This window comes from Archocentrus centrarchus, chromosome 6 (genome assembly GCF_007364275.1).
Source record: "Archocentrus centrarchus isolate MPI-CPG fArcCen1 chromosome 6, fArcCen1, whole genome shotgun sequence".
In the NCBI taxonomy this organism is placed as follows: domain Eukaryota; kingdom Metazoa; phylum Chordata; class Actinopteri; order Cichliformes; family Cichlidae; genus Archocentrus; species Archocentrus centrarchus.
In genome coordinates this window covers 10511223-10535743 of record NC_044351.1, presented here as the reverse complement: position 1 = coordinate 10535743, position 24521 = coordinate 10511223, and the positions used below count along the sequence as shown (strand labels likewise).

At 39.1% G+C, this 24521-nt stretch overlaps 3 protein-coding genes across 5 annotated transcripts; all 3 read right to left on the bottom strand.

Moving 5' to 3' along the window:
* Positions 1–4150: 4150 nt before the first annotated feature.
* api5 (apoptosis inhibitor 5) lies at positions 4151–13054 on the bottom strand. 2 transcript variants are annotated; one of them, XM_030731308.1, is made up of 14 exons: positions 12752–13054; positions 11218–11379; positions 10996–11089; positions 10838–10903; positions 10062–10213; positions 9332–9538; positions 9076–9180; positions 8085–8174; positions 6915–7096; positions 6649–6742; positions 6469–6525; positions 6245–6324; positions 5990–6132; positions 4151–4780 (listed from the first exon to the last, which is right to left on the bottom strand). In XM_030731308.1, exons 1-14 carry the CDS (start codon positions 12821–12823, stop codon positions 4701–4703), a joined length of 1584 nt encoding a protein of 527 aa, XP_030587168.1. In that variant the 5' UTR covers positions 12824–13054; the 3' UTR covers positions 4151–4700. The 2 variants fall into 2 exon arrangements, with proteins under 2 accessions (XP_030587168.1, XP_030587169.1); XM_030731309.1 differs by having other exon boundaries at positions 6026–6132.
* A 1041-nt stretch (positions 13055–14095) lies between these two features.
* Positions 14096–21022, bottom strand: samm50 (SAMM50 sorting and assembly machinery component). Of its 2 annotated transcripts, none has more exons than XM_030731405.1 (15): positions 20858–21022; positions 19124–19234; positions 18710–18811; positions 18531–18618; positions 18229–18335; positions 17937–18067; positions 17473–17560; positions 16607–16735; positions 16302–16373; positions 16118–16204; positions 15830–15900; positions 15313–15380; positions 15067–15222; positions 14672–14813; positions 14096–14218 (listed from the first exon to the last, which is right to left on the bottom strand). In XM_030731405.1, the coding sequence occupies exons 1-15, from the start codon at positions 20876–20878 to the stop codon at positions 14173–14175; spliced, it is 1419 nt and encodes a 472-aa protein (XP_030587265.1). In that variant the 5' UTR covers positions 20879–21022; the 3' UTR covers positions 14096–14172. The 2 variants fall into 2 exon arrangements, with proteins under 2 accessions (XP_030587265.1, XP_030587266.1); XM_030731406.1 differs by having other exon boundaries at positions 15067–15213.
* A 267-nt stretch (positions 21023–21289) lies between these two features.
* Positions 21290–24486, bottom strand: efcab10 (EF-hand calcium binding domain 10). Its single transcript, XM_030731407.1, has 4 exons — positions 24349–24486; positions 22382–22546; positions 21705–21795; positions 21290–21607 (listed from the first exon to the last, which is right to left on the bottom strand). The coding sequence occupies exons 1-4, from the start codon at positions 24449–24451 to the stop codon at positions 21562–21564; spliced, it is 405 nt and encodes a 134-aa protein (XP_030587267.1). The 5' UTR covers positions 24452–24486; the 3' UTR covers positions 21290–21561.
* Between the last annotated feature and the right edge of the window lie 35 nt (positions 24487–24521).

Genomic DNA, 24521 nt, shown 5'->3' with positions numbered 1-24521 from the left:
GACAACTAAAAGAATCGAACCACAAACACGTATTTCTGGATGCGCTCAATATTAGGTAAACTCACGAGTCTGAAAATACACACAGTTTTGTTCTCTAAATTCAATAAGTTACACGACAAATTAGTCAAAAGCTGCTGTCACGGATCCGGAATTGATGAGAAAAACAAAAAAGAAAAGTTGCTGTTAGCAAAGCTTCTTTTAGGTGCAGTTTGTGGTAAACCTGCATTGCTTACGCATTGTTTTCAGAACCAAGGACAGCTTCTTCATGCTTCACCCACACCCAGAGATGTTCAGCACCGTGGACAGCTCACATTAGGCTTTAAACACGCAGAGATTCGTGAGGTCTGGGAAGGGCGACAATCTAGGAAAGAACAACTGTGGTGGATACTCATTTACATTAAGGCGTTAATGTAATGGCAGCTGATGCCAGAATTGTCATTCTTATGGATATATTTGATCGATCATTCTATGATGTTCTATTCTGAAAGTTCGGACCAAAAATCCTCTTTTAGCTGCACTCTTTGTTTCTCAGTCTAGCCTCTTTATTAAACAGCATCCCTATAGATTAATTTTAGAGTTCAAGTGAGACTTTTGGTAGAGTTGGGTATAGGGAAACGTTTGCAAGAGGACTTTGGAAGGATAATTTCTATAGAGCTACATAAAGGCAGACCTACATGGCTAGAAATATTAAGGTAGGTACAGAAAGGTCCTGATAACTGCTTTATTTCCAAGCAGTCATCCTGTTGCTATCTACTTTAGTTGCATCCATTCCTTAACTTCAGAGGCAGCTGTCTCAGCTTATAATCGCGCTATAATTTGAAGCCCCTCTGTATGTATGGTATGGTAAGGTTTTTGAAAAAGTTCACTAACAAAATGACATTGGAGTCAACCAGAAATTTAAGGGTTACATTTCCAATTGCAGTCATGAATGTATAGTGTATCAAAGTGTCAGCTAAAGTACAAACGTGAAGAATGTTCAAACATGGTCATGTTGCCATTGCACCACCATTACACCACCTTGCACATTTGTAACTACAAACATTAAATCTGCATCATATCAAGCAGCAATACACACACACACACACACACACACACACACACACACACACACACACACACACACACACACACACACACACACACACACACACACAAGAATACTTGCAAGAAAATCAAATATATGTATACATTTAAGACGATTAACTGCAGTATATTTGTAGCAAACGCGCACCCATTCATGACAAGTGCAGATTTTGTCTCAGCTCTGTTTAGGTATGAAGGCCTGACTTTATCACCACCAACAACAACGCCCCCTCTCAAAGGTTGTTAGTAAAGTGAGGAAACCCATCGAGTTCCACCAAGTGCTTCAGGACTATTGATTTACCTTTTCTTCTACTCTCACATGGGCACATACAGTCGCTCCTTCCTTCTCTCTTTCTCTCTCTGAGGGTCGTCTTCGCTTCTTCTCCCGCTGCTGCCGCCCACTCCTCCTCCACCACTTGATTATTTTCAGCTCCCTCGTTTGTGTGTGCGTGCATGTGTGCGTGTACGTGCGTGCCGCACAAATGCATGTACCAGGCATTTGCTGGCTGGCGGCTGGCAGGCTGGTTTGGGAAATACCTGGTCACGAGCAATGAAGGAAAGGTTTATCTTGGTCTCGTAGCACCCCCTACTGTTCCCAAAAGAGAAGTTAAACTTAGACCATAAACCCAGCATAATGCGTGTGCCAAAAGCTGTACAGTAAGAGCATACACTATCAGTGTATTTACTGTGAATATCAAAAAATTTTTTTAAAGGGAAGAAAACGTACATTACGAAGAAAATGTGCAAGAGCCAGCGGTTATTTCACAGACATTTATGACGGTAAATTTTTTTGGAGTGCCTTGGAGCTTTACCTGTTTTCCGCAATAAATCGGAACCAGGAACGGTAAGCAGTAACTGAAGCATAACAGGTGGTAAATAATTCACCCTCAGTCATGACAAGGGGTGTTTTGGGGGAGCAAGGGGTGAGTGAGGGATTTAGGACTATTATTAATTTTATTTATTTATTTTCGTTGCCTATGTATCACTGGTCCTTTATGCGCCTTAACCCGAGCAGAAATACAAAGAGAGACAAAAAACACACCATGAAAGCTTTAAGTGATTCGTTCGGTGGGAATAAAAATAGATCTGGCTGCCTTAGAGAGGAAAACCCTGGCCTGGATTGCCCCCTAGGGGAGAAACTGTGCAAAGACAAGAGACAACCTGTAGACAGGTTTCTTTTCTATTTAACGTTTATTTCCTGCAGCAGTTGTGATCCATTAGGGTCGTAAAGCTATCAGAAAGCACACAATTCAAAGATCCCACATTTATATAATAATTACTTCTGAATGCTAGAGCATTCTCGTATTCTCACCATCATTTTTCTTTTGCACGGATTCATTTCCTATTTTTTTTCTCTTTGTGCATTTACATAATTGAGAAAAGATGCAGTTGAGCAAAACGTGGTGCTCATATACGTGCCCTGTTTCACACACACAGGGTGAACAGCGCTTCAACAAGTTATTTTAGCTACTTATAATTATTTCATTGTAATTAAAAGGTTTCTTCACAATATGCTTCCGTCGTCGTTCATTTTGGACGTTTTGATTTCCACTTCTCTGACTGTAAAATGCTGCCACAGTCGATTCAGAAAATTGAGAGTTTGAGCCCCCCCCCCCCACCAACATCCACCTACACACACAGCACACGTGTTTTCGCATGAGGACCTGTAGCGCCCACCCAAAGCTCATGTGTTTGTGTCTTGAATCTTTATTAGAACTAATTTTCGACGTTTGGTGAGCATGTAGCCCCCCCCCCCCCCCCCCCCCCCCCCCCCCCCCAAAAAAAACATACATTTTAACACATGGTTTAAAGCTACTGTTAAACTACAAGAATTTAGGGTCAAGATAAAACTGTTATTTTAAGATCATAACTGTGTGTGAATTAGAATTTTAGTATAAAAAAATAATGTGGACAGGCATGAGCAAAGGTGTGGTTTACTTTGGAGTTGGACAGGGGTGATCCAGGACTGCTTGCTTTATGTGTAGATTTATACTGTTCAATAACAAGGAGAAAAATATACAAATTCTAGAGCAGATTTCAATCCATCCATCCATTTCTTTCCTCCGGCCCCCCATCATTTTCAGGGTGGGGAGCTGGAGCCTATCCTAGTTGTCATAGGGCGAGAGGCAGGGTACGACCTGGACAGGTCGCCAGCCTGTTACAGGGCTATGATGGCAGACAAGTTTCACATTATAAGGTCAGCATATACGAAATTAAACAAGTCAAAAGCAAAGTCACAGCGCTGGGCTGAGCACGAACACCCCAACCACATGCAGTTCAACCCGACTGCTCCTAAAACGCACCCAATCAGGAAAAAACAAGGCTTAAATGGCTCATTTCAGACAGCCGATGAAACGTGGCCACACCAAGAACCAGTAAGTCAAGCGAGTATGTTCAACTGTAAATCATGCAGTTATTGTAGTTGACCCAAAGAATAAAAATATAAAGCTAAATATGCATAAGCCCCCCTTTTAGGTTCAAGTATTACATCAAGCCTGTGCAGAAAAATGTGCACATAGCTGAATGTGCCCAAAAGAAGCAGAGCCTCCACCACCTGGGTATTTAAATAAAGTTTGAGTTTAAATAAGGCTGCAACTATTTATATTCCTTTCTATTACTGAGAGCCAGATTCTACCCTTTTGTACTTCAAAGCTCTAACACACACACACACACACATACACCAGATTGGGGAGGGTAAGGCTGATTCAGTCATACAGACAGGAGAGAAGGCACATTTGTATGTATTCTATTTGTAGATGCCAGAATCGTGGGCTAAATTTATCCCTCTTCACTCTGCTTTGGTACAGATTTAGGTGAGCACAAACAGGGAAAGGGAAAAGGAAAGACAGGAGGGAGGAAATGCCACATGGGATGAATAGGTTTGGTAAGTGAAGTCGTGGGCAGAAAGAATGGAATTTGGTAAGCTTGGAAAAGGTCTCAAACTTTGGATTCAAGTTTTGCACGGAAAAAAAATCTGAAGCTGCAGGATGGAGATGTTTTCTATTATCTTGATGTGATACCAAATTTGCAATCTGACAACCAATAAATTCAACATAGACAAGAAAACTTGTTCATACTTCCATACAAGTTTATCATAAAAATCCAATGAAACTGCTTCATTGATTCATACAAAGTAGCATAGTCAGCCAATTCAACTTAAGCTCAAATAAAAAAGAAACCAAGATTAAATAAAACAGTAGAAACGAAAGCATTCATCAACATATTGCAAAACAAAAGGATCATTACTTTTTTCTACTACGATCTGACAAAAATATTTATCAGTTACAACTTGGCAGTCTTTTGTTCCACAAAAATACACAGAATAATGTTTAAAACTTGAGGGGCAAAAAACACATTTATATTTTTTATGATCACAGATGAGGGTAATACAGGAAGTAAATGCTGAAGTGGCAAGTAGAAAAGTTTGCTGTTTTCTGATATTCTGAAGACAGGAATCCAACCCCTCCCCCTCCAAAAACAAAGCAAATAAAAATCCTCTGTATAAGTGAATGTGGATCATGGATATCTTTAAAAAAAAATAAACTAGATGAAAAATAGTCCATCTTGTTGCAGAAAAGATCCTGATGTGATGCAGTTCAATGAGCACTGTGTGCTTCTCAGTAGATCCGGCCTCGGCTCCTGTTGCCTCTGCCTCCGAAGCTTCGTCCTCGGCCTCCTCTGAAGCCACCACGCTGCTCTAGAGTGTGTTGAAAACATGCAATTCAGTGTCATAACACTGGGACTTAAATCAGGTTGTACTTAACAAGTAAAGCATGCTGTGGATGTGAAAAGTCTACAATAAAACATTGCAGAGAAAACACTGCAATGAGCAATGACATGACGGGGAGTAATAATCTAAACCGTGTCTTGAAAACGTGACGTTTTTCTCCAGTAAACCAGGCTTTGAGCTAAATGAGAAATAAAATTGCTCTTAAGGGTTTCTGGTAGGGATTTGTATCAGTATCAAGCAAAATTAGATCGTTGCCCCATATTGATACATAAACTGATCTTTGCATATTAATGTGCAGAATCTGTAGGTAAAGCATAGGATATTTGGTAGTGAAAGTGTTCTGACTTACATTCACTGTAGGTCAGAGTAGTACTGACTGGTCTTGTTTGAGCAAGTATTGGCTACATGCACTTAAACTGTCTTTTCCTTTTCTGATTTAGAGTTTTGTTAGTTGTGTTGAAAAATGTATATGCATTCATAAATAAAAACTGGAGCACAGGACATGTGGGCTACACTGGAAGCCACAAAACACTGGCTGTTGTCTCCAGAGGCTAAATGGATGAGCGTGGCTGTAAACAGGTCCTGCACAGAGCTCTACATCTTGCAACTGTATACTGTGGCCAGAGGGTAGTGAAACATCAATATCATGGGGCTACAGTTCTTTTTTTGTTTTTGTTTTTTTTGGGGGGGGGGGACTGATGTAAGACCATTTGCATTGGTTGCATACCAGTAATTCTTCACAAATGTGGTACCATGAATTCTACTTAAGTCAAGGGTTCTAAGATTACTAACAGTCAATGTCAAGTAACTGTTAGTAAAACATGGCCTTATGCGAAAGCGGCTCTCTGATCAGTGTGGGAGAAGCAAGGCTACCCGTACAGAGCTGCAGCTACAGTGACGAGCCTGCTAACAAGGGTCTTCAAGTTACCGTAATCAGCCATGAAGTGTAAAGATATGGCCCGAATTTCAGTTTAACAGTTATCCAAATAGTGTGCAGTGCAGATATGTAAAGTGAATTCTATTTTCATGCACTATAAATGTGTTTGACAAATCAAAAGTGAGTCCCATTATCAAATGTGCTACATGAAATAAATACACGTGTAAACCCGCTACACAACACTGTTAATAAAAATAAACAAGGGAAGAAAAAAAAAGTGCCACCAAAACACTCCTCACCATAGTTAAAGTTGCCAATGGAGGCACTGTACTTGCCACTGGGAGGATTGTAGATTTGCCGTGCATCCCTCCGGGGCTGAGGAGAGATCTGTTTTTTTGTGCTGGCTCCTGATCCCATCTCCTCACCTGATGGACGCTTAGGCCTAAAAACAAAAGAAAAGCAGGTGAACCTCGTTCAGATTCCACGCCTGATTACAAGCATTTCTAACATCGCCGACTAGAAGTAACAGTCACAACAAGTAGGAGCAGACTTACGCAACAGCTTCTGCCTTTTGTACAGGTTTCCAGGACAGAGTGACTGTGCTCTTGTATGATGGAGGGTTGTGAAAGAGATCCTGCAAAGAAAATCAAGAACAGAAGACAGAATACAGCAATCAGTGACAAGGCAATCTTTATATTTTATTCACCTGATTTACTAACTGACCACAGAAAATAAGCACTGATTTTTTTTAATTAAAATGTTTTAATGAAACCCTTACCTTGATGAGGACGTTGATGTTGTTTGTGATTTTGAGGGCTACCACTTTGATCTTGTTCTGATTACATAAAGATAAGTCAGTCTATGACACCTTACAACACAGGTGTTAAAACAGCAAAATGACTAAGTATTTGTTGATTGCTTAGCCTAACAAAAATTACATGTCATCTGAAGATATTACCTCTTCAGTCTTTAGAGCATCTCCCGTCTTTCCTTGCAGTGCTACTCGCAGTTGTCTGATGTAAACTTGTAGGCCTCTGGCAAAATACTGTAACCTGTTTAAACGCAAAGCACATTTAGTTCCATTTAATAGTGGCTATATTCATCGATAAATTCAAAAGTGTGATGATTTACATCAAACATAACAGACATGCTAAAAAGTCACACTTAAATTAAACTATTTAATTTATCAGCAAACTCTAGAAGAAGACTGAGTTGGTCCCTCACTTGATCTTGAAGTCTTTAAGGCGCTCAGCATCCACTTTGTCGAGGAGGAAGTCTGGCAGCTTCTTGCCCAGTTGGTGGAAGCTGTATAGGAGACACTCTACATAGCTGAACTGCAATTTGGGTTCCTCGCTTGCTGAGTTCTCACCATTCTCCACTTCTTCTGGTGGTAGCGGCATAAACTCCTAAACAAACAAAACAAAAAAAAAAAAGCATTAAGAACAATTAAAGTAATCTTTGGATTATCCCAGCATTTGTCAGAGAAAATGCAAACTTTTATGGTGATCTAGAGTAAAGGAATACACAACTGCTTTATTTTAGACTGAACCCCATTCAGACACTGGAAATAAATGTGAACAGGATGTTCACTCAGACGTGAAGCAGTAATGGTAAATAATGCTTAATAAGTCTTACGCTGCTTAAAATCTGTTACTCTGCTTGTAGTGATGATGTTTATTATTCAGAATAATGTACAAGCTAGTCTCAAGTCTGACTTTAATGCATGTGCCTGATACTATGATTTGTGATGTCACAACTAGTTTTGAAGACAGCCAAAAGTAGTTGTGACATCCCAGACCAACACGCGGGAATCTTACCCTGCACTTCACAACTACTGAGAACACAGTATAAAGTATTTATCTGGGATAGCTGGCAGTGCTGTTGTGAAATCAATCTTCTTCTATAGGCTAAGTGTTTGCAATGGCTCACATTCACATGCTAACATAATGTAACTGCAGCATTAGTAGGCTACTTGGCAAACATCCATTTCACACCACATTTCAGTCCACGTCTTATCAACAAAGTATGAATACAACATTTTAAGTAAATTCTCTTCCAGCACCTCAGCGTTTTAAAACAACTTTTTAATAGAGGACTTTTAAGCTTGTGGGATGGTTTTGATATCAAATTGGATATCGAGAATCGTGCAATCGTGGTACTGGTACTAATGACTACATTTCTGGTATCGTGACATCAGACCATATGGAATAATGTAATCATGGACAAAGGGAGAGCAAAAAACTGACTAAATCAGTCGGCATAAATGAGAACATAAAACAAAAATGCTAAAAAGTATAATATTTCAGAATCACAGGAAAGCTACGTGTATCTTGATGATTTTGGTGCATTTCCATGTATTCCTGATTCCATCCAACTAAAACAGGTCTTTCTTACCAGCAGCTTGGTAAACAGCATGTTGAGATTGGCCTCCAGCTTTTCCATATCTCCACAGAACGGACTCATCTCAGCCAGCAGCTTTAGCACCTAGACACACACACACACACACACACACACACACACACACACACACACACACACACACACAGAGAGAGAGAGCGAGAAAGAGTGAGCTTAGCAGATCTCTACACAGTGTAATGTGCATTGCTAATGAGAAGCATTGTTACATGGTGCAGACTAATGACCCATTAACGACATGCATTTGGCTAACACCCATAACAGGTGGCTGCCACACTGACTTTGTTTACTACAACAACCTCTCACCAAATGTCAGACATTAGAAGCACTGGCCTCACACCAGTGGCCATATTTGTCATGCTTCTCAGTGCTGGGCCAGGCTGAATGAATCCAAGTCTAAAAGCTATACTTTGTGTGCACAACTACTGTCAAAGCACAAGAAGAGATTTTTAAGATAGAACTACAGGTTGTCCACCAGTTATGAGTGGTTGAGAAAGCTGATGTTGCACTCAATGTAGTGTTATCAACCTGCTATAATGCCAATTTGGGTGGCTGAAGAAATCTAAGAACGGGTCATTTTTCCTTGGTTTCTGTGCGTTCGTTCATCGAACAGAAATTACACAAAACAACAAAATAGTGAATTCAATTATTAAATTTAATTAGCCATTTTCACACAGTTTACAGATTAATCCGGGTCAGAATTGCATACCATGCCCTGTTCTGATGCAGATTAATCTGTAAACTGTGTGAAAATGGCTAATTAAATTTAATAATTGAACTCACTATTTCATTGTTTTGTGTCACTCTTGTTTGATGAACAAACACGCAGAAATCAAGGAAAAATGACCCATTCTAAGATTTCTTCAGAGGCACAGACAAGAACAGCATAGCTATGCTGACCTAGGTGCATCTCTACACACAGTGGCTGATGACAGAGGAACACTCATTTTCAGTAAAAATTAGTACTCACTTCCAACTGAATGTCCAGCTCAGCCACAGGACTTGTCAGGGCGCTGAGGTTGGGCAGGACATGTTCACAGAAGTAAGTTACAAAACGTGTGGAATGGACATTTTTCTGCAAAAGAAAAGAAGAAAAAAAAATGACCAACTTTAATTACTGTAAAGTAAAAATCACTCATTAAAAATAAGTTTAAAAAAAAGTAAAATCAAATTGTAACGCAATAAATTTGACCCTCTCTGCTTTAAAGTGCATTAGCTGTACTTACAGAGAACAGCGGTAGAGCCTGACGTGTGCACTGCAGCAGGCGGTCCACAGTGTCTGGGTCAGCTGGGTTGAGGGCCTGCTCCAGGAAAGCCTGCTCTACCACCAGCTCCACCAGCTGCTGTCTCCCATTTACTGTCTGCAGTACCCGTAGACCCGACACTACACGCATCAACAGCACAAACTCTTCTCCTGTCACATCCTCCATCACCTGCAGAAAAAAGAAAACTGCTCAGCATATGTTCTTGTCTAGGACATGCTATGCAACAACGTCCCTTTGTGACTTAACATTGCAATTTGTGGATTTTGTTTTTCCTACAACCAACCCAAACTTGGTTGACTAAGATATTTTGCATTGCTAAATATGTAGTCCACTATTTACTGCCAACATGAAAATGGGTCAGAGAACCATTAAGGACAGCTGAGTTTCAATGAAAGTTGCACAAAGGCAAAAACTCGCCTCTGCTTTTCAAGATCGTAACTGAAACAACTGCACTTAAGTTAAATGAGCGTGGAGTGATCGACTTAATCACAAATTCACGCCACTAATTTACAAAACAAAAGGCAAAACTACCAGCCACACCCAAACTAATCAGCGTCTACGCACACACCCTACACACATGCTCAAAAAATGATGTCATCTCATGTAAATTACCCATGTTACATTCAGGCAGACAGAAACTCACTCACTCACAAAAGATCACTCGTTAATCAGTTCAACACTATCTACAAACCTTCTTTGTTTCTGCGAAGACGTACTCCTCCACCTCCTTTGTCATGACATCCTCTGGAAGGGTCTTCAGTTTGGCTGATAGAAACTTGATGGCCCTTTCTCGCACTATATCCTCTCCCTGCAGGATCTGAGAGAAGAGGCCTCCAAGAGTTCCTGGATAACAAAAAAAAGTTAGATAGGACACTCCACATATATGATGGCACAAACCTTTCTGAAAAAACATATAACTTATTACTCATATACATATGTTATAGTATGATATCACGCACAAGTACATATACTATATATTATATTATATAGCTGTCAAAGATCCAACCTGATCAAGATTACTTGGCATACAATGGTTAAACGGATAAACTGTTCTTACATTAAACTAGTGTGATCAAGTGTATTGTGCACTAATGAAACGCAATTTGAGTGAAACTATAAGGATTGGGGACTGACCAATCAATCACTGTTGCAAGGATGTGTACTAAATGAGAACTGTATACAAAAAAGTTTATTCCCTGTTCAACCAGCCTGCTACTTTGTTGCAGGCCTATTTGTGTGTGCTTGTTGTGCAAAATAAAGGGTTCTCACATCAGAAGACTTTTGCTTAAGTGATGCATTTAGAACTGTGGCTGTGGTGGGTAAATATTCTTAGAGATAAAATTACCTTATTCATAGTAAAAACAAACAAACAAAAAAAGATCATCCAAAGAGCTGTTAATTAAGAATAAACAGGCCTAGCTAAATTGCTCATTTCACAGCCTTTCCTCAGGGGAGAGAAAAACCTACCCTTGGCATCCATCTTGAAGATGGAAATAAGTGCTGCATTCACTTGGTTGAACTCCGCTGTATCATCTAGAAGCACAAAAACATACCAATAAACATTAGCAGAACTTAACGATACTGATGAGCTATGAGCAGCTTTGTGAACTCTGAAAGACTGTTACCTGTCTGAAGAAGCTGAGTGAGAATATCTGCAACTCTGGGGATGTTTTCGCCAGTTGCAAACCGTGGGAGCTCCTTGATGGCCTGCCGTCGAATCTGGACAGAGAAAAGCACACACACAGAAAGTGAAATAAAAATAATAAATATCAATCTAGAGACAGACAAATCAAAATTTGCAGCTACTACTGAGGATGTTTAGGTTCATATGGATACTTAATACTCACCGAAACATCCTCATCTTCACAAAGATCCAGCTGGGCATTAATAGCTGCATCTGCAAGTTCGGGAAAGCTGCTGAAGAACTTGGGAATAAACTGTGCTGCCAGACGCTTCTCCTTGGGGCCACCCTTCACACCATCCAGTATTACTTGGTAAGCATCTTTGTGCTGCAGAATAAAAGAAGGTAAAACACCAAATAAGTTATATATGGGAAGCATCACGTCAGTGAACTGCAAATGGCAATACAGCGCAGGTCTTGATGCACTCACAGGAACAATGGAGTATGCCAACAATACGTGTCAACTTCGACAATAAGTATAAATTAGTGTTACCAGTTTGTCTATATAGAGATATAGAAACTCCAGCTGGGAATGACATGAAACAAGCATGCTTGAGGGCAGAATGTTCTTTGGCCAATCTGGGAATCCTTTGCGTAATGCTACCAATGTCGATTATTCATATATGCATGTAATAAATTAAGGTTAGACTAATAACTGTGGTATTCCTCAGCACCTGAAACCAAGCAAGTCTTGTGTGATTCTGGGTTAAGGGGTCCATCTTCCAGTACTGTGATACCCATGTGGAGCGGTTAATTTCAAAGCATGAACCGAACAATAGCTTTTGAGAATTGTTACACTCCAAATACCAAGGTTAAGATTCTGGAAAACGTTCATAACAAACTCAAGGTTTAAAATACTTAGCACATGTTAAGGAAACCGTACTGGGTAGTATCAAGTTTATTACACTTTCTTTGTCTACCAATAAAAATTTGTAAACTGATTTGCCAAAGTTAGCCTAGTGATGGGTCCATTTTCAGTAAAGCAGTACTACCTGGCTACTTAGAAACTAAATCTTAAATTGAGGTCAAGTAAATTTGCAGATTAAGTGAAAATTACAAAACTCTGATGAATGGGTTTGCTCAGTTTACCTTAGCATTAGTTTACCTTAATCTCGGGAATCTTTCCGGTATAATATCGGTTCAGAATAGCAAATGGGCTCACAGCAGTCGCAACAAACATTTGCACTAAAGAAATATACAGCCTATTTTTATTTTAGCTAGGTGTGCAAGTTGGCATTAACTGCTTCGTTAGCTGTCGCTCCTTTGTAAAGCCCGAGTTTTATCCTTTTATCTATGTATAACAAAATGTTTCCCTGACTGACCGAAAGTCCGCGTATAGGACGACATCCTGGCTGAGATGGATCGCGGTGAAATTTGAATCAAACTATGAGACACCGCCACTTCCCATTACTGAACTGGAACAAGTGTTTTTGCGGCTAGAAAACTTCAAAAGTGGTGGATCAGTTTGAAAATAATGAATGTCGCGGTAAACTCAGTACCGCCCAGCGTACGGGTCGCCTCGGCCAAGCTATTAACATTAGCCCGGTCACTACCGTAACTAGCTACAGTTAGCTTAGCACACACAAACAAATGTTATGTAAACCAGAAAAGTTAGCAACGCTGAAAGTAAACCAATAAACTGCTGCAAGGAAACAGGACTTTCCGGTCCGTTTCAAAAGGATGAAGTGGTGTTTATTTACCTGGCTGAGGTTCTCCTTGGCATCAGCCAGGATCCCGTAGTTACGATAGAGGTCCTCAATTGTGACCGCCATCAGCGTGCGTCCGAGTGCCTGCTGCTCACAAATAAGACTTCTGAAAAATCCACAGTAAAACCCGTCGCAGGTCGCTTTAACTCCGCGTCGGACGATTGATGACAAACAACTGCGTTATGTCGAGAGTTTTCTGTCCAGGAAAGGGGACGGGAAGATGAAATTTCGCGAAGCCCGTGAATGAATACCCCCCCGCTGCCTACCTTCTTCGCGGTATGCTGTGGCGTGCTGGCTAATATGCTACGGAATAATGAGCACCGCGCATGCGCTGGTTTGGCCAATCGCGTTGTGTCAGAAGACGTATGCGCTGAATTGATGCGCAGTTAAACTAGTCATGTCAAGTGACGTGATCGCGCTGTCTGCGGACGTGATGCAAACGTAAACAGATGTAATAACACCTTCATTGGTACAACGCCCCTCATTTCTGTGCATCCGTTATATTTGTTTATCCATCTATCCATACATGTTCTTTTCAGGATCGCGGGGGAGCCAGAGCCTATCCCAGCTGTCATAGGGCGAGAGGCAGGCAACACCCTGGACAGGTCTGTCGCAGGGCTAGAGACAGACAACCATTCACACTCACATTCACAAGTATGGACAATTTAGAATTACCAGACAACCCACGCAGACACGGGTAGAACATGCCAATTCCACATGGATGGTGGATCCAGAACCCAGGACCTTTTTGTTGTGAGGCAACAGTAACCACTGCTGCCCAATATTCATTAATATTCTTTTGATTTTTCCAGTGCTTTTAATGGCATATACTTAAACGTTTGTCTTTTTTTGTTTGTTTACTATTATTATAATTTATAATGGGCTATACAGAAGGAAGAAACCATTGGTTTAAGATTGAACACCCTTCAGTGTGTAGCATGTATTTGTATATGCCCACACAGCGAAGTTAGAGGTCATACAACACTTGCCCAATGGATACACATACCAAGTTTCAAAAAAGTCGGCCTAGGAATAAGGGAGGAGTAGGGATTTAAGGTAAACATCAACGAACGGTATTTCTGGAAATTAAAAAAAAATTAATAAAAAATAAATTAATTAATTAAAAAAAAGTCAAAAATTGAAAATGTGTATCAACTATTTTGTAGAGCCTTACCCAAAGAGTATTTGCACCAGGTTTCATAAGATTTCAAATATAAATGACCAAGGAGTAACGAATTTAGCAAAAAGTTACCAGATGGCTCTGTGTCGGATAAGCTCCACTGTCGTCTTTGAAGACAGCGGAGCTAATGATAAGAAAAGATAGGAAACAACAAAAAGTCAGTGCAAATACTTTTATTGAACTAATTGATTGCAACAATTCTGTACAAGCAATCGGGTAGGGAAGAAGTGCAGTTTCATAAGAATCTGATTCCTGCTCCAAACTGGACCCCATCACATATCCTGTAAGAACAATAAAGGAAAATTTTAATTATAAGTGAAAGATAATTATTATTAACTTATTTCTGTTGCATATTATTACAACTTCATTGCCATACAGAAAAAACCTAAGTAATTGATCTCCTAATTTTCCTATAACAAAGTTTCACACTGCTCCATATTTACCACACAGACACTGATAAGTTCTTCGGTATCGCATGTAAACAGATCTGCAACTTACAGTAAATGTGTTCAAGAAACCACCCTTACAGTTGGTCTGCCTGTGATCGGTTAGAATGTGTTGGTCTTTTCAGACTAAAATTCATCATCTATTTGCAGGATTTGTATTGGCCAGTTTACCATATATGGCTAATATTTATTGTGCTTATTTAATTTAAAGTAAATCTAATAGAGAAACTCTAATAACTGGAAGTTATAATCATCTTAGCTTAGACTAGCTGATGTAATTAGCATTACCTGTCTCCACTCTGGACTCCCATGGGAATGCAGTAATTCAGCTCAAGCCTGGCGATGTTCCCCAAACGCAGCACAATGCCCAGTCCATATGACCAACGTATACATTCAGCCAGTTTCTTCAAATGCGCTTGTGGCCCCTCACCTGAGCAAAAACATACATATGAACTCAACCAGACAGAAAACCTGAACATCTGCAAATGCCTGGATTCACAATTTGAGCAAATAAATGTCCTAACAACAAACTTCCAATCCTGTGCCTGGTAAAAGTAAGCTTAACTAAGAAAGGTTCAAAGTGACCCAAACCAATTTAGAGTCATAAATGACTCAAATGTCAAGGTCTGATCAAGACCCAGTATGAAGGTATAACAGGTGCTCATGTGTTTTCAAAAGCTCACCGTAATTGAGGTTACAAAGGTTTCCGGCATTGAGGAAGAAGTGGGTTCGGAAGAGGTCACCAAAGCCTCCCATGCCTGGTCTGAAGGGTAGAGGGGTGTAGAGGTGGAGGCCTCCAGCCCAGTAGGCTTCTCCTCCCAGGTAGTCACCTGCCATACCAGTAAAGTCAGCACACAACCTTTTAATTAATCATCAAACTTGGTTAATAACTCTGGTTATTAAACAGCTCATCCAAGGTAATGTCTCACCTTCACTCTGTGGGCCCATACTGTACATACTGAATCCCCTGATACTGGTGGGGCCGCCAAGATAGAACCTAGAATAAAGTACATACCATATATACTTATGAGTTTTCATTGAATTCAAGTCCTTTTTTAATTTTAAATTTGTCATACAGTTTAAAATAGACAGTTTCGATTTTTGAGGCACACCAGAGTCAAACATTCATGGACGGAGTGACCTGAGGCAAAGATAAGTAAAAGGAAGAGCTGAATTAATTTTTGATCCAAATAAATTGAAGGTAGTTACTGTCATTACAAGTCGATTCTCAGTTTTGTCTGCTCACAGAGGCCCATAAATCTGCTTTGAATTCATAAAACAACTGCCTGATAAGTTTCCCCTTTTGAAGTTTTAAATGCTAACAAGTACAGCTGTTTATACATCTGCTGATGGACAGTAACATAATTTATAATTTATAATTAGAGAATGTCCAGTAAGATCAAACCCCTGGTGTGGTTAATAATGGCCATGTGCTTGGGTTTTTACCTGTCTGCTATATTTGTTGGCTTATCACCAATGGGTAGAAGCAAACCACCCCACAATGAGGCAGAAAGGACCTGAAGGAAAAGCTCAGTGTTTAGTAAAATTGAATCATGCAAAAACAAGCAACCTGTTAACAGGCAATTTTATCATTAATTTATTATTGCACATCAATAATCATTAACTTGATTGCTCACCATTTTGCTTTGGCTTAGTAAAACTATTTAACCAGCACAAGAGCCTTTAGGTAAGCCTATTTGGCAACTGGCTGAAATGTAAAATGCAGAATCTCACCGAGTCCCAGAGAAGTGTTTTGTTGACCTGGATCTCAAAGTCCTCCTTTAGGAAACTGGCATCTCCCCCAGTGTAACCAGCAAGTTCCTACACAAACACAAAACGTAAACCTTGTGTAAAATCTTTGTCAAAAACGTTTTATATAGCATTTGAACTAGCACTAACTTATGGCCGAACAACAAACCTGATGAATCTTCAACAGACCACCTTTCCTGGGAAGGATGGAGGAGTTTCTGGTGTCAATGACCATAGCATGCTGCAAAACAAAATGACACCTTTCACACAAATGCTAAGAAATATTTATGTTTTTTTCATATAGTGCCTTTTGGAAATGAAGTCTTCTCCACTATTCAACATAATAAATGAACTTGACACTAAATAATAGGTTTGCCATGAATTCTCTGGCAGAGAAACTCATGAAACTATACGGGAATTTCAAAGGTCACAGTAAAATAAATAAATCTTCATTGCAAAATAAAAGACACATACCGAGAGTGAGGACTTCAGAGAATGGCCGCTCTCCTCCCGTATTGCAAAGGAGGCAGTGCGAGCCAGACAGCCAAGTTCTCTCCACACGCCTTCCCACTTTAGGGTTTGTCTGGTCTTCCACACAGGGAACTGTGGGCAGTAAATTGGTAATAAGGCATAAGTTAATATGTTCTGTTTGTATAGAATTTATGAAGTGGATGAACATAAAGCAAACACTGTTTATAAGCACAGACTGTATATAAAACCAAGGACCTGTGAAACCAAGGAACAATGAAACCAAGAAAATGTGTCTTCTGAAACAATAACGACCGTCAATCACAAGAGAGGCAAGCCCTAAAGCAGCAACTGGTTCCCTTGTTACTTCTAATGGGGACCATAATTTACAAACTGAAGGTCCTGTTGTTTAAAATAAGCCTCGAAACATGCGACTGAGCCTATAAACATATCAGGAAATTGTTTACTGATTGAGCCAAATTACCATTTTCCCACTTCTACACTTATTTTTGCAAGCAGAGGAGGTGCTCCCTACTATCTATGTTTGTAACATAGTTACTTCCTTAGAATGAGCAATAATTAAGTAAAGGTATCTGAATGCTACCGAAACATAAATGATTATTAAATGGCAGTACAAGTCCAACCTATAGGTGTTTGGAACAAAACTGTAGCCAACTAACTCTATGTTACTTAAAACCTTTTGATACCTTCTGTTATTACTCTTAGAGCTCATTTTGTTATCCAAGTTAAAATATTACTAAAATGTGCTAATTCACCAAAACCACGTGCCAGAATGCAAGAAAAACAACACAGTTTAAATAGGTTTAGTTAAACAAAATATTCAGAAGAAAAAGGCAGATAAAAGTATTTACACTCAATTCGGCAGATATGCCTCGATCCGTCTCCCTCAGCGAACTCCATGGAAACTGACCTGTTACTTTGTATGCATTCAAAGTTACACTGAAAATGATAAGAGGAAAACATCAATACCTTGCTAGAAATTCTTTGCAATTACAAAACACACCCACTAACAGTTACGGCATTGAGTGCTCACACATTTACCTACTAAATCCTCAATATCAACAACAAGGACAGCGAGGGTACTTACTTATAGCAAAGGAACAAGTCTTCATGCAGGCAGGACAAACATTAAACAATGTATAACATTATAATTTCTAATAAATACATAAAACTGAAATTTCCTTGACTGTAAAATTTTTATTTCTACTGTCTGACTTATTCCTATATTGTTCTCACAGTGACTCAACACCCTTGTAGATGGCTGTAGCTGTGTGCATAAACTGTACACATGCTATATATCATTTTCATATCTTACTTGCGTTCAAAGTTTCCTGGTTGGGGTTTGAAGAAAGAGAAGCCGTATGACGTCTCTTTGGTACCATAAGAGAACTGGAATGTCAGTTTTTCTGCCCGACCAAATACATTGGGTAACTTCAGGCCTAGTACCTGAAATGAAAGCGAATCAATCAAGTGATCCGTATTTCCTTAATATTTATAATATTCAAAATACATTTAACTAAACAGATGCATAAAAATCCACAGAGATTTGGGCCAAAAAAAACCATTGCAACATTACATGGACTTTCAGAGTGGAAGATGACACTAACCATACTTCCTTCATTGTTTCCAACCATGGTGTTATAGCTGCCTGTCATACGTCTCAGCTCTGTGACCTCAAAAGTCACATCAAGGCCATTAGGAAGAGCATCCTCACCTAAGGAGAAAAGAAACAATGACATCAATGCAGTACCAATAAGAAAAAGTATGCAAAACATTTTCAGTTACCTGAGTTTCTGCATTAACTACTCATATAAACTAATGTGGAGTGTCAGTGTGTGAGCAAACTTCAGAAGTGCAATGTTTCTTTTTTTTTTTTAAATAAAACCACTATTTTTTTGTAAACCAGTACCTTGTGAGGTGTCAATAACAACTTCGACTTTTCTGAAGATCCCGAGACGCAGGAGCTTCTGTCGAGCTTCGTGGGACTTTCGCATAACCTGCTCAACAGATTCAACCATGTGTCACAACTACTCACAAGAATAGGCTGAACAGGTAATGATTAGTGCACATGTATCAACATGTACCCACATCAATCAAATTCTTCGCCTGGAAAACATCTGCAATTTCATAACTCAACAGGTCCTCCTTGGTTTTTCCGAGCCCATCTATATGTACTTGTTGAACCACAACCTGAAAAACAGGACACACAGATGGCACACGAAAGGGAAAATAAACACATAACACTGATGCCATTTTCCATCTGTCAAATAATTTTAGGGCCATTAAAGCTAATGCAGGCTTTTCATTTCATTGTGTCAGTCATTTTATTTATAGCAATTATATCATTTTCATAAATTGGCTAATTAATATTAAATATTTATATTCCTATGAGGCAAGAAAAATAAACTTTTTTCCTAAGGGTTAGCTAGCACACTGTAAACATAGTGTAAAGATAGTTATAGCAATTTGACAGTGCTAATCAGAGCACAGAATAAATCTTACATCTTTGTTTTCAAGAACTTCTTGCTTTGGCTCCTGCTCCATCGCTGAAGAGTCAATGTCGTCAGCTTGAACTCCTAACTCTGGCCCATGCATGGGCAGAGGGTCTAAACTCTGCAGGACAAAATAAAATCAACCGAATCTATAATTAGCTCACAGAGTGCTTTACTAAACAAATAATGTCAAATGACTTTTTTTTTTTTTTAAAAAGGGCAACTCAGGCTCAGGGCTCTATATACCACTGAGAACACTGAGATCATGTCTGTGGAAATATTTCTAAAATGTTTGGGGTTTTATAAAGGGAGGTGTGATACTTTACTGATTGAAAAAATAATTAAACCATCATTTCCAATAGTAAAAAAATAAAAATAAAACTGTTTAAAAAGCTGAATATATGTTCTTTTGACCAAATTCCAAAGGTCTTCAGTTTACGGCATCAAAAAACACAAACAAGAAGGACATGGAAGAACTTATGCTTGGAAAATTACAGCAATTATTCAAACATTGACATAATCAAAATATTTTTTAAGACTTGTATGTTGTGAACATAACAGAATGATGGCAGAATGATGAAAGGAAATCAAATAAAAATTCATACCACAGCCTATATTTCAATAAGTAAGAATCTGGTTAATGAGATGTCCATCTTATTACCAAATATATACTCTACCCAACATATTACCATTCCCGCATTACTGTATATTAGGAAAGGGGGGACTGCTGGATGGGGAAATGGGGACCAGCCCAAAATCAGAAAAATGAAGGAATACAAAATTAGTGACAAGATAAAATAAGAGATTTAGATGGCACAGTTCAAAGCTTTAGGTTATATACTTTATGTCATAGTCAAATTGCAAATTGTAATCTGGGCCGCCAATCAAATTAGGCTCTGAAAAGCTGCACAGTTACTTTGCCATTTTATGTGCATCTATTTTCACAATAAATGGCAAGGCTGCATGGGAAATGTAGCATTCATTAATAAAGGTCTTTTACTTTTTTATTGAAATTTCAAATACAACCTTTAGTTTGACATGCTAAAGCCTGTTATAAATATTTACTGAAGCTGACTCGACAGTATGATGGGTAGGCAATTTACTGTAGAGTGACCATATCCCAACAAACTAATGGTGGGTAAAGAGCATGGTTGTATAGGACACATCACAAAATCTCAATTTAAAGTCTCAAGTCACAAGTCTCAATTTAAAATAAAGATTTGGTATCAATCATATAAAGGACAAATCTATAATGTACTTTGATGAAATATGTCCAACTTTTTATCTGTATAAATGGAAGGTAGACTTTTGTGAATTAGAATCGATGAAAATGTGAGACACTGGCTGACAGTCTCACATAAACTGGGACCCCTTTATTAATAAACACACGCCCACAGCTCTGTACGAGATACATAAATAAGAATGAGAGAGTGCAAAAGTGTAAGCAACAAGTTCACTAAGCACACGAACTGCTTTCAAACTGTGTGTTGACTGCAGCAAAAGGCGAGACACCACTAAGCCATGTGTCTAGAATACACAATTAGAACAGCTTCTTTGCATTTTAACGTGGTAAACAAAACAAAAAAAAAGCCTGAATCCATCCAGTCTCTGGTGAGTGAAGACTGAATGCCTGAGCCCTGTTGTGTTGAGTGTACAGGGTAAGGCCTCTCACTACAGTAGCCTCTCTGTCAGATAACAGGGAGGTCAAAGTCCTAGCTTGCACGTTTCGCGGAGTTTTGCTTACCCTGGCGTGGACGGTGCCCATGCTGAGCTCCGCAGGGCGCTGTCCCGGCAAAAAATGGCGAAAGTTTGAGACAAAAAAAGATAAACTAACTTAACCTACAAGTAACCGGAGAAAGGCGAGGGACCTCCGTATAAGGACGCGGCCATGTCACTTCCTGACCACGCCTTCTGCCGGTGCGCGTTCAAAACAACAACGCTGTGGCTGAAAGAAACGCAGTCACATTTAAATTCATACATTGTTTTACACATTCATACACTGTCATTAATGCTGTTTTCATATTGTTACTCGTGCTAGCAGCAGTAATAAAGACGATAAATGTAATTTTAACCATGAACAAATAGAGACAGAGGTAATTTGAACAGGCCCTATTGACTATAAACAAAAGCAAAAACAAAACATTAACACTCGGCCTTCTCTTTGATTTGTATTTATTGGAAGATACCAACATAAACTTAAACCATTCAAACTTTTAAACTAAACCGTTCAAACCCGGACAAAAGGACATATTTCTATTTTTTTGTTTTTGTTTTAACATAACAAAAGCAGAAACCAGAATGATGTAGACAGTGCAGTGTCATGTACCAATCAGTAGTGCTAATTTTCTTTTCAGAAGAAATTCTGCTATAACGTGCAAACATCAATGTTGTAAAAAATAATGGCAGAAAACTTGAATGAAAATGGAATTGTCAATAAAACATCACACTTCACAGTTGTGCATATGTTGCTGAGCATCTCTCCAGACCTCGTGTCCTGTAACAAAAAAATAAGACAAAAATTACCCTAAAAAATGCTGAATATTAAAACTGTGGTAAATATCGTGTTTGTAACACTGTTAAGATGCACTTACGCTTCTATTCTGAACGTCTCGAGGGATATTCTATCATCATTTACACCATCAGGACATTCATTGATGTCTTTTATGCCCAGCATTGTCAAAGCTGTGGTGATGAAAGGTTCTGCATTAGTATTACAATAACATTTCTATGACTGCATTACATTTGCTGTATGAAGTAATAATCAGGTGAAATAAAAGAACCTATAGGCAGTGAATTAATGAAAAGGATAAATACAAGATCTTTATTTATTTGTTTTTTTTTTTTGGTCAGATAATTTTGAGGCCTGTGAAGAAAAGCAATCATTTCATGCATTTCTTTTTTGGGGTATTTACAATATTTAAAATATTGTAAGTGTAAGCTAGCACTGCAGTGGTAGTGCTAACACACAGACAAACATTTAAGCCTCGATTTTATTTAGCCCAGTTAACCTAACCCTATGCATGTCTTTGGACTGTGGGAGGAAGCCAGACTACCTGGACCTACACAGAACATGGGGAGAACATGCAAACTCCACACAGAAAGGGCCCAGACTGGATTTGAACCTAGTACCTTCTAGCTGTGAGGCAACAGTGCTAACTACTGTGACATCAAATGTATATTGTGTACTGTGAAACTGACATTTTTTGGCTCATACAGTTGCATCCCTAGTATTTAGTCTCTCTTCCTGTTCCTGTAGCTCAGCACTCACCTTGCTTGTACTGGGCAAAAGTGATGTATTTTTTATTATCAGGGTCCAGTATCCCAAAGATCACATCCAGGTTAGAGTCGCTGAACAGATTTGGCCCCTTCATGCCACTCTGTTGACAGAGCTTTAGCTGCTCCAGTTGTTCAATGAGAAAATCTCTGGGTTTCTCTGGAAGAAAACACAAATAATCTGAATCATAGTGGACATATGGTAATTAAAAAGTGAAGTAAAATGTTAGTAATATGTTAGAGCAACATAAAACAGATACACTATATTGCCAAAAGTATTTTCTCATCTTTCTCATCACACAGGCCAAAGGATAAAAAAATGGAAAAACACAAGAAGTTAAACAATAAAAGAATACAGTATGAAAAAGTAACCTAAAAATCACAGTCAAAATTTTAAATTAAATAAACTAACCAAATAAATCTCACACTGGATTGAAGGCCAAGGAATAAAAGTGCATTATTAAATAAAATTTAAAAACAGCAAGTGACAAAGCCTGTCTGATGTGCAGTGGCAAATCACTCCAAATTTTGAGGCTACAACCATGAAAGCTCTATCACCTCTAAGTTTGTGTTGCGTCTGTGGAACAAATAAAAGCACCTGGTCAGCAGACCTAAGAGAACAGGACAGGACATATGGGTGCAACAGTTCAGATGAATAAAAAGGAGCACGACTGTTAAAGAGATTTACAAACAAATAAAAGGATTCTGAAATGGATCCAGTAAATGAACTGGAATCCAGGGAAGCTAAAATTGGAACCAGATAAAAACTGAGCAGCAGCACGTTGCACCAGCTGTAGGCGAGCCTGGCTAATTATGGTAAACAGTGCATTGCAGTAGTTAAAACGAGATGTTGTAAAAGCATGTATTAATGTTTCAAGATTGCCTTTCGACAGAACAGGCTTGATTTTTGTCAGGCGCCTCGGGTCCACACCTAAATTTGTAATAATGGATTTCTCATAGGGGGACAGAGAAGAATACAGGGGTACTGGAGTACCGTTGGTGCCATTGGGTCTAAATAACATAATTTCTGTTTTGGTCTCATTCATAAAGTTCAGTGCCATCGATCCCCTGATGTCACTGTGACAGTCAAGGAAAAGCTGGACAGAGCATGCATTGAACTTGAATGACATCCCATTCTTAATTAACTCCATAGAGTTTAATATGATGTTGGCTCATCCTTTGCAGCTATAACAGCTTCAGCTCTTCTGAGAAGGCTTTCCACAAGGTTCAGGAGTGTTTATGGGAATTTTTGACCTTTTCTCTAGAAGCACATTTGTGAGGTCAGACACTGATGCTGGATGAGAAGGCCTGGCTCACAGCCTCCACTCTAATTCATCCCAAAGGTGTTCTATCGGGTTGAAGTCAGGAACTGTGCAGGCCAGTCATGTTCTTCCACACCAAACTCATTCATGTGTTTATGGTCTTTGCTTTGTGCACTGGTATGCAGTCATATTGGAACAGGAAGGAAGCCATCCCCAAACTGTTCCCACAAAGTTGGGAGCATGAAATTGTCCAAAATTTCTTGGTATGCAAAAAACAAAACAAAACAAAACAAACAAAAAAAAAACACCTCAAGCTACAAAAACGACCAGAAAGCCATGTCAAGGCTTCTCTAAACCACTTTAGTTTCAACAAAAACTTAACAGTAATAACATTGATCTATGTTTAATTTTACCAACTTAATATATGCTTGTGTATTAACCCTTTCCAGTTTGTACCACAGTCTCTCCCTCTCAGTAGAAAAATCAGATGGATGAAAACCTAATCCAGCACACAGCTAGCTACATAAGGTACATGTAAGTTCTGACTAACTAAAAAAGGCGTTTTAGTCTTTTCGATAGTTTCCCAGTCGTTTAAGTACATAATATAAGCTAGCCTTCCAGCTTTTGCGGTCGTTTTTAGTTTTTTCTTCTTTTGTGTTTTATTTTTTGTTGTTATCAAAACAGGCTAGGACGCTCTCACCAGGTCTGTAAAAGAAGAGCATGCTGGTCAGGTTGTCCATAAGTTCGATGATTTTGTGTTTCTCCAGGTAAACAGCAGCATCCTCCTCCCTTTGCGTCGCCATCTTTTCCACTGTTGTTTGAACCTGTTGCTATGATACACGGACCTGCGCACGCAGATGTTTTTTCATTGGG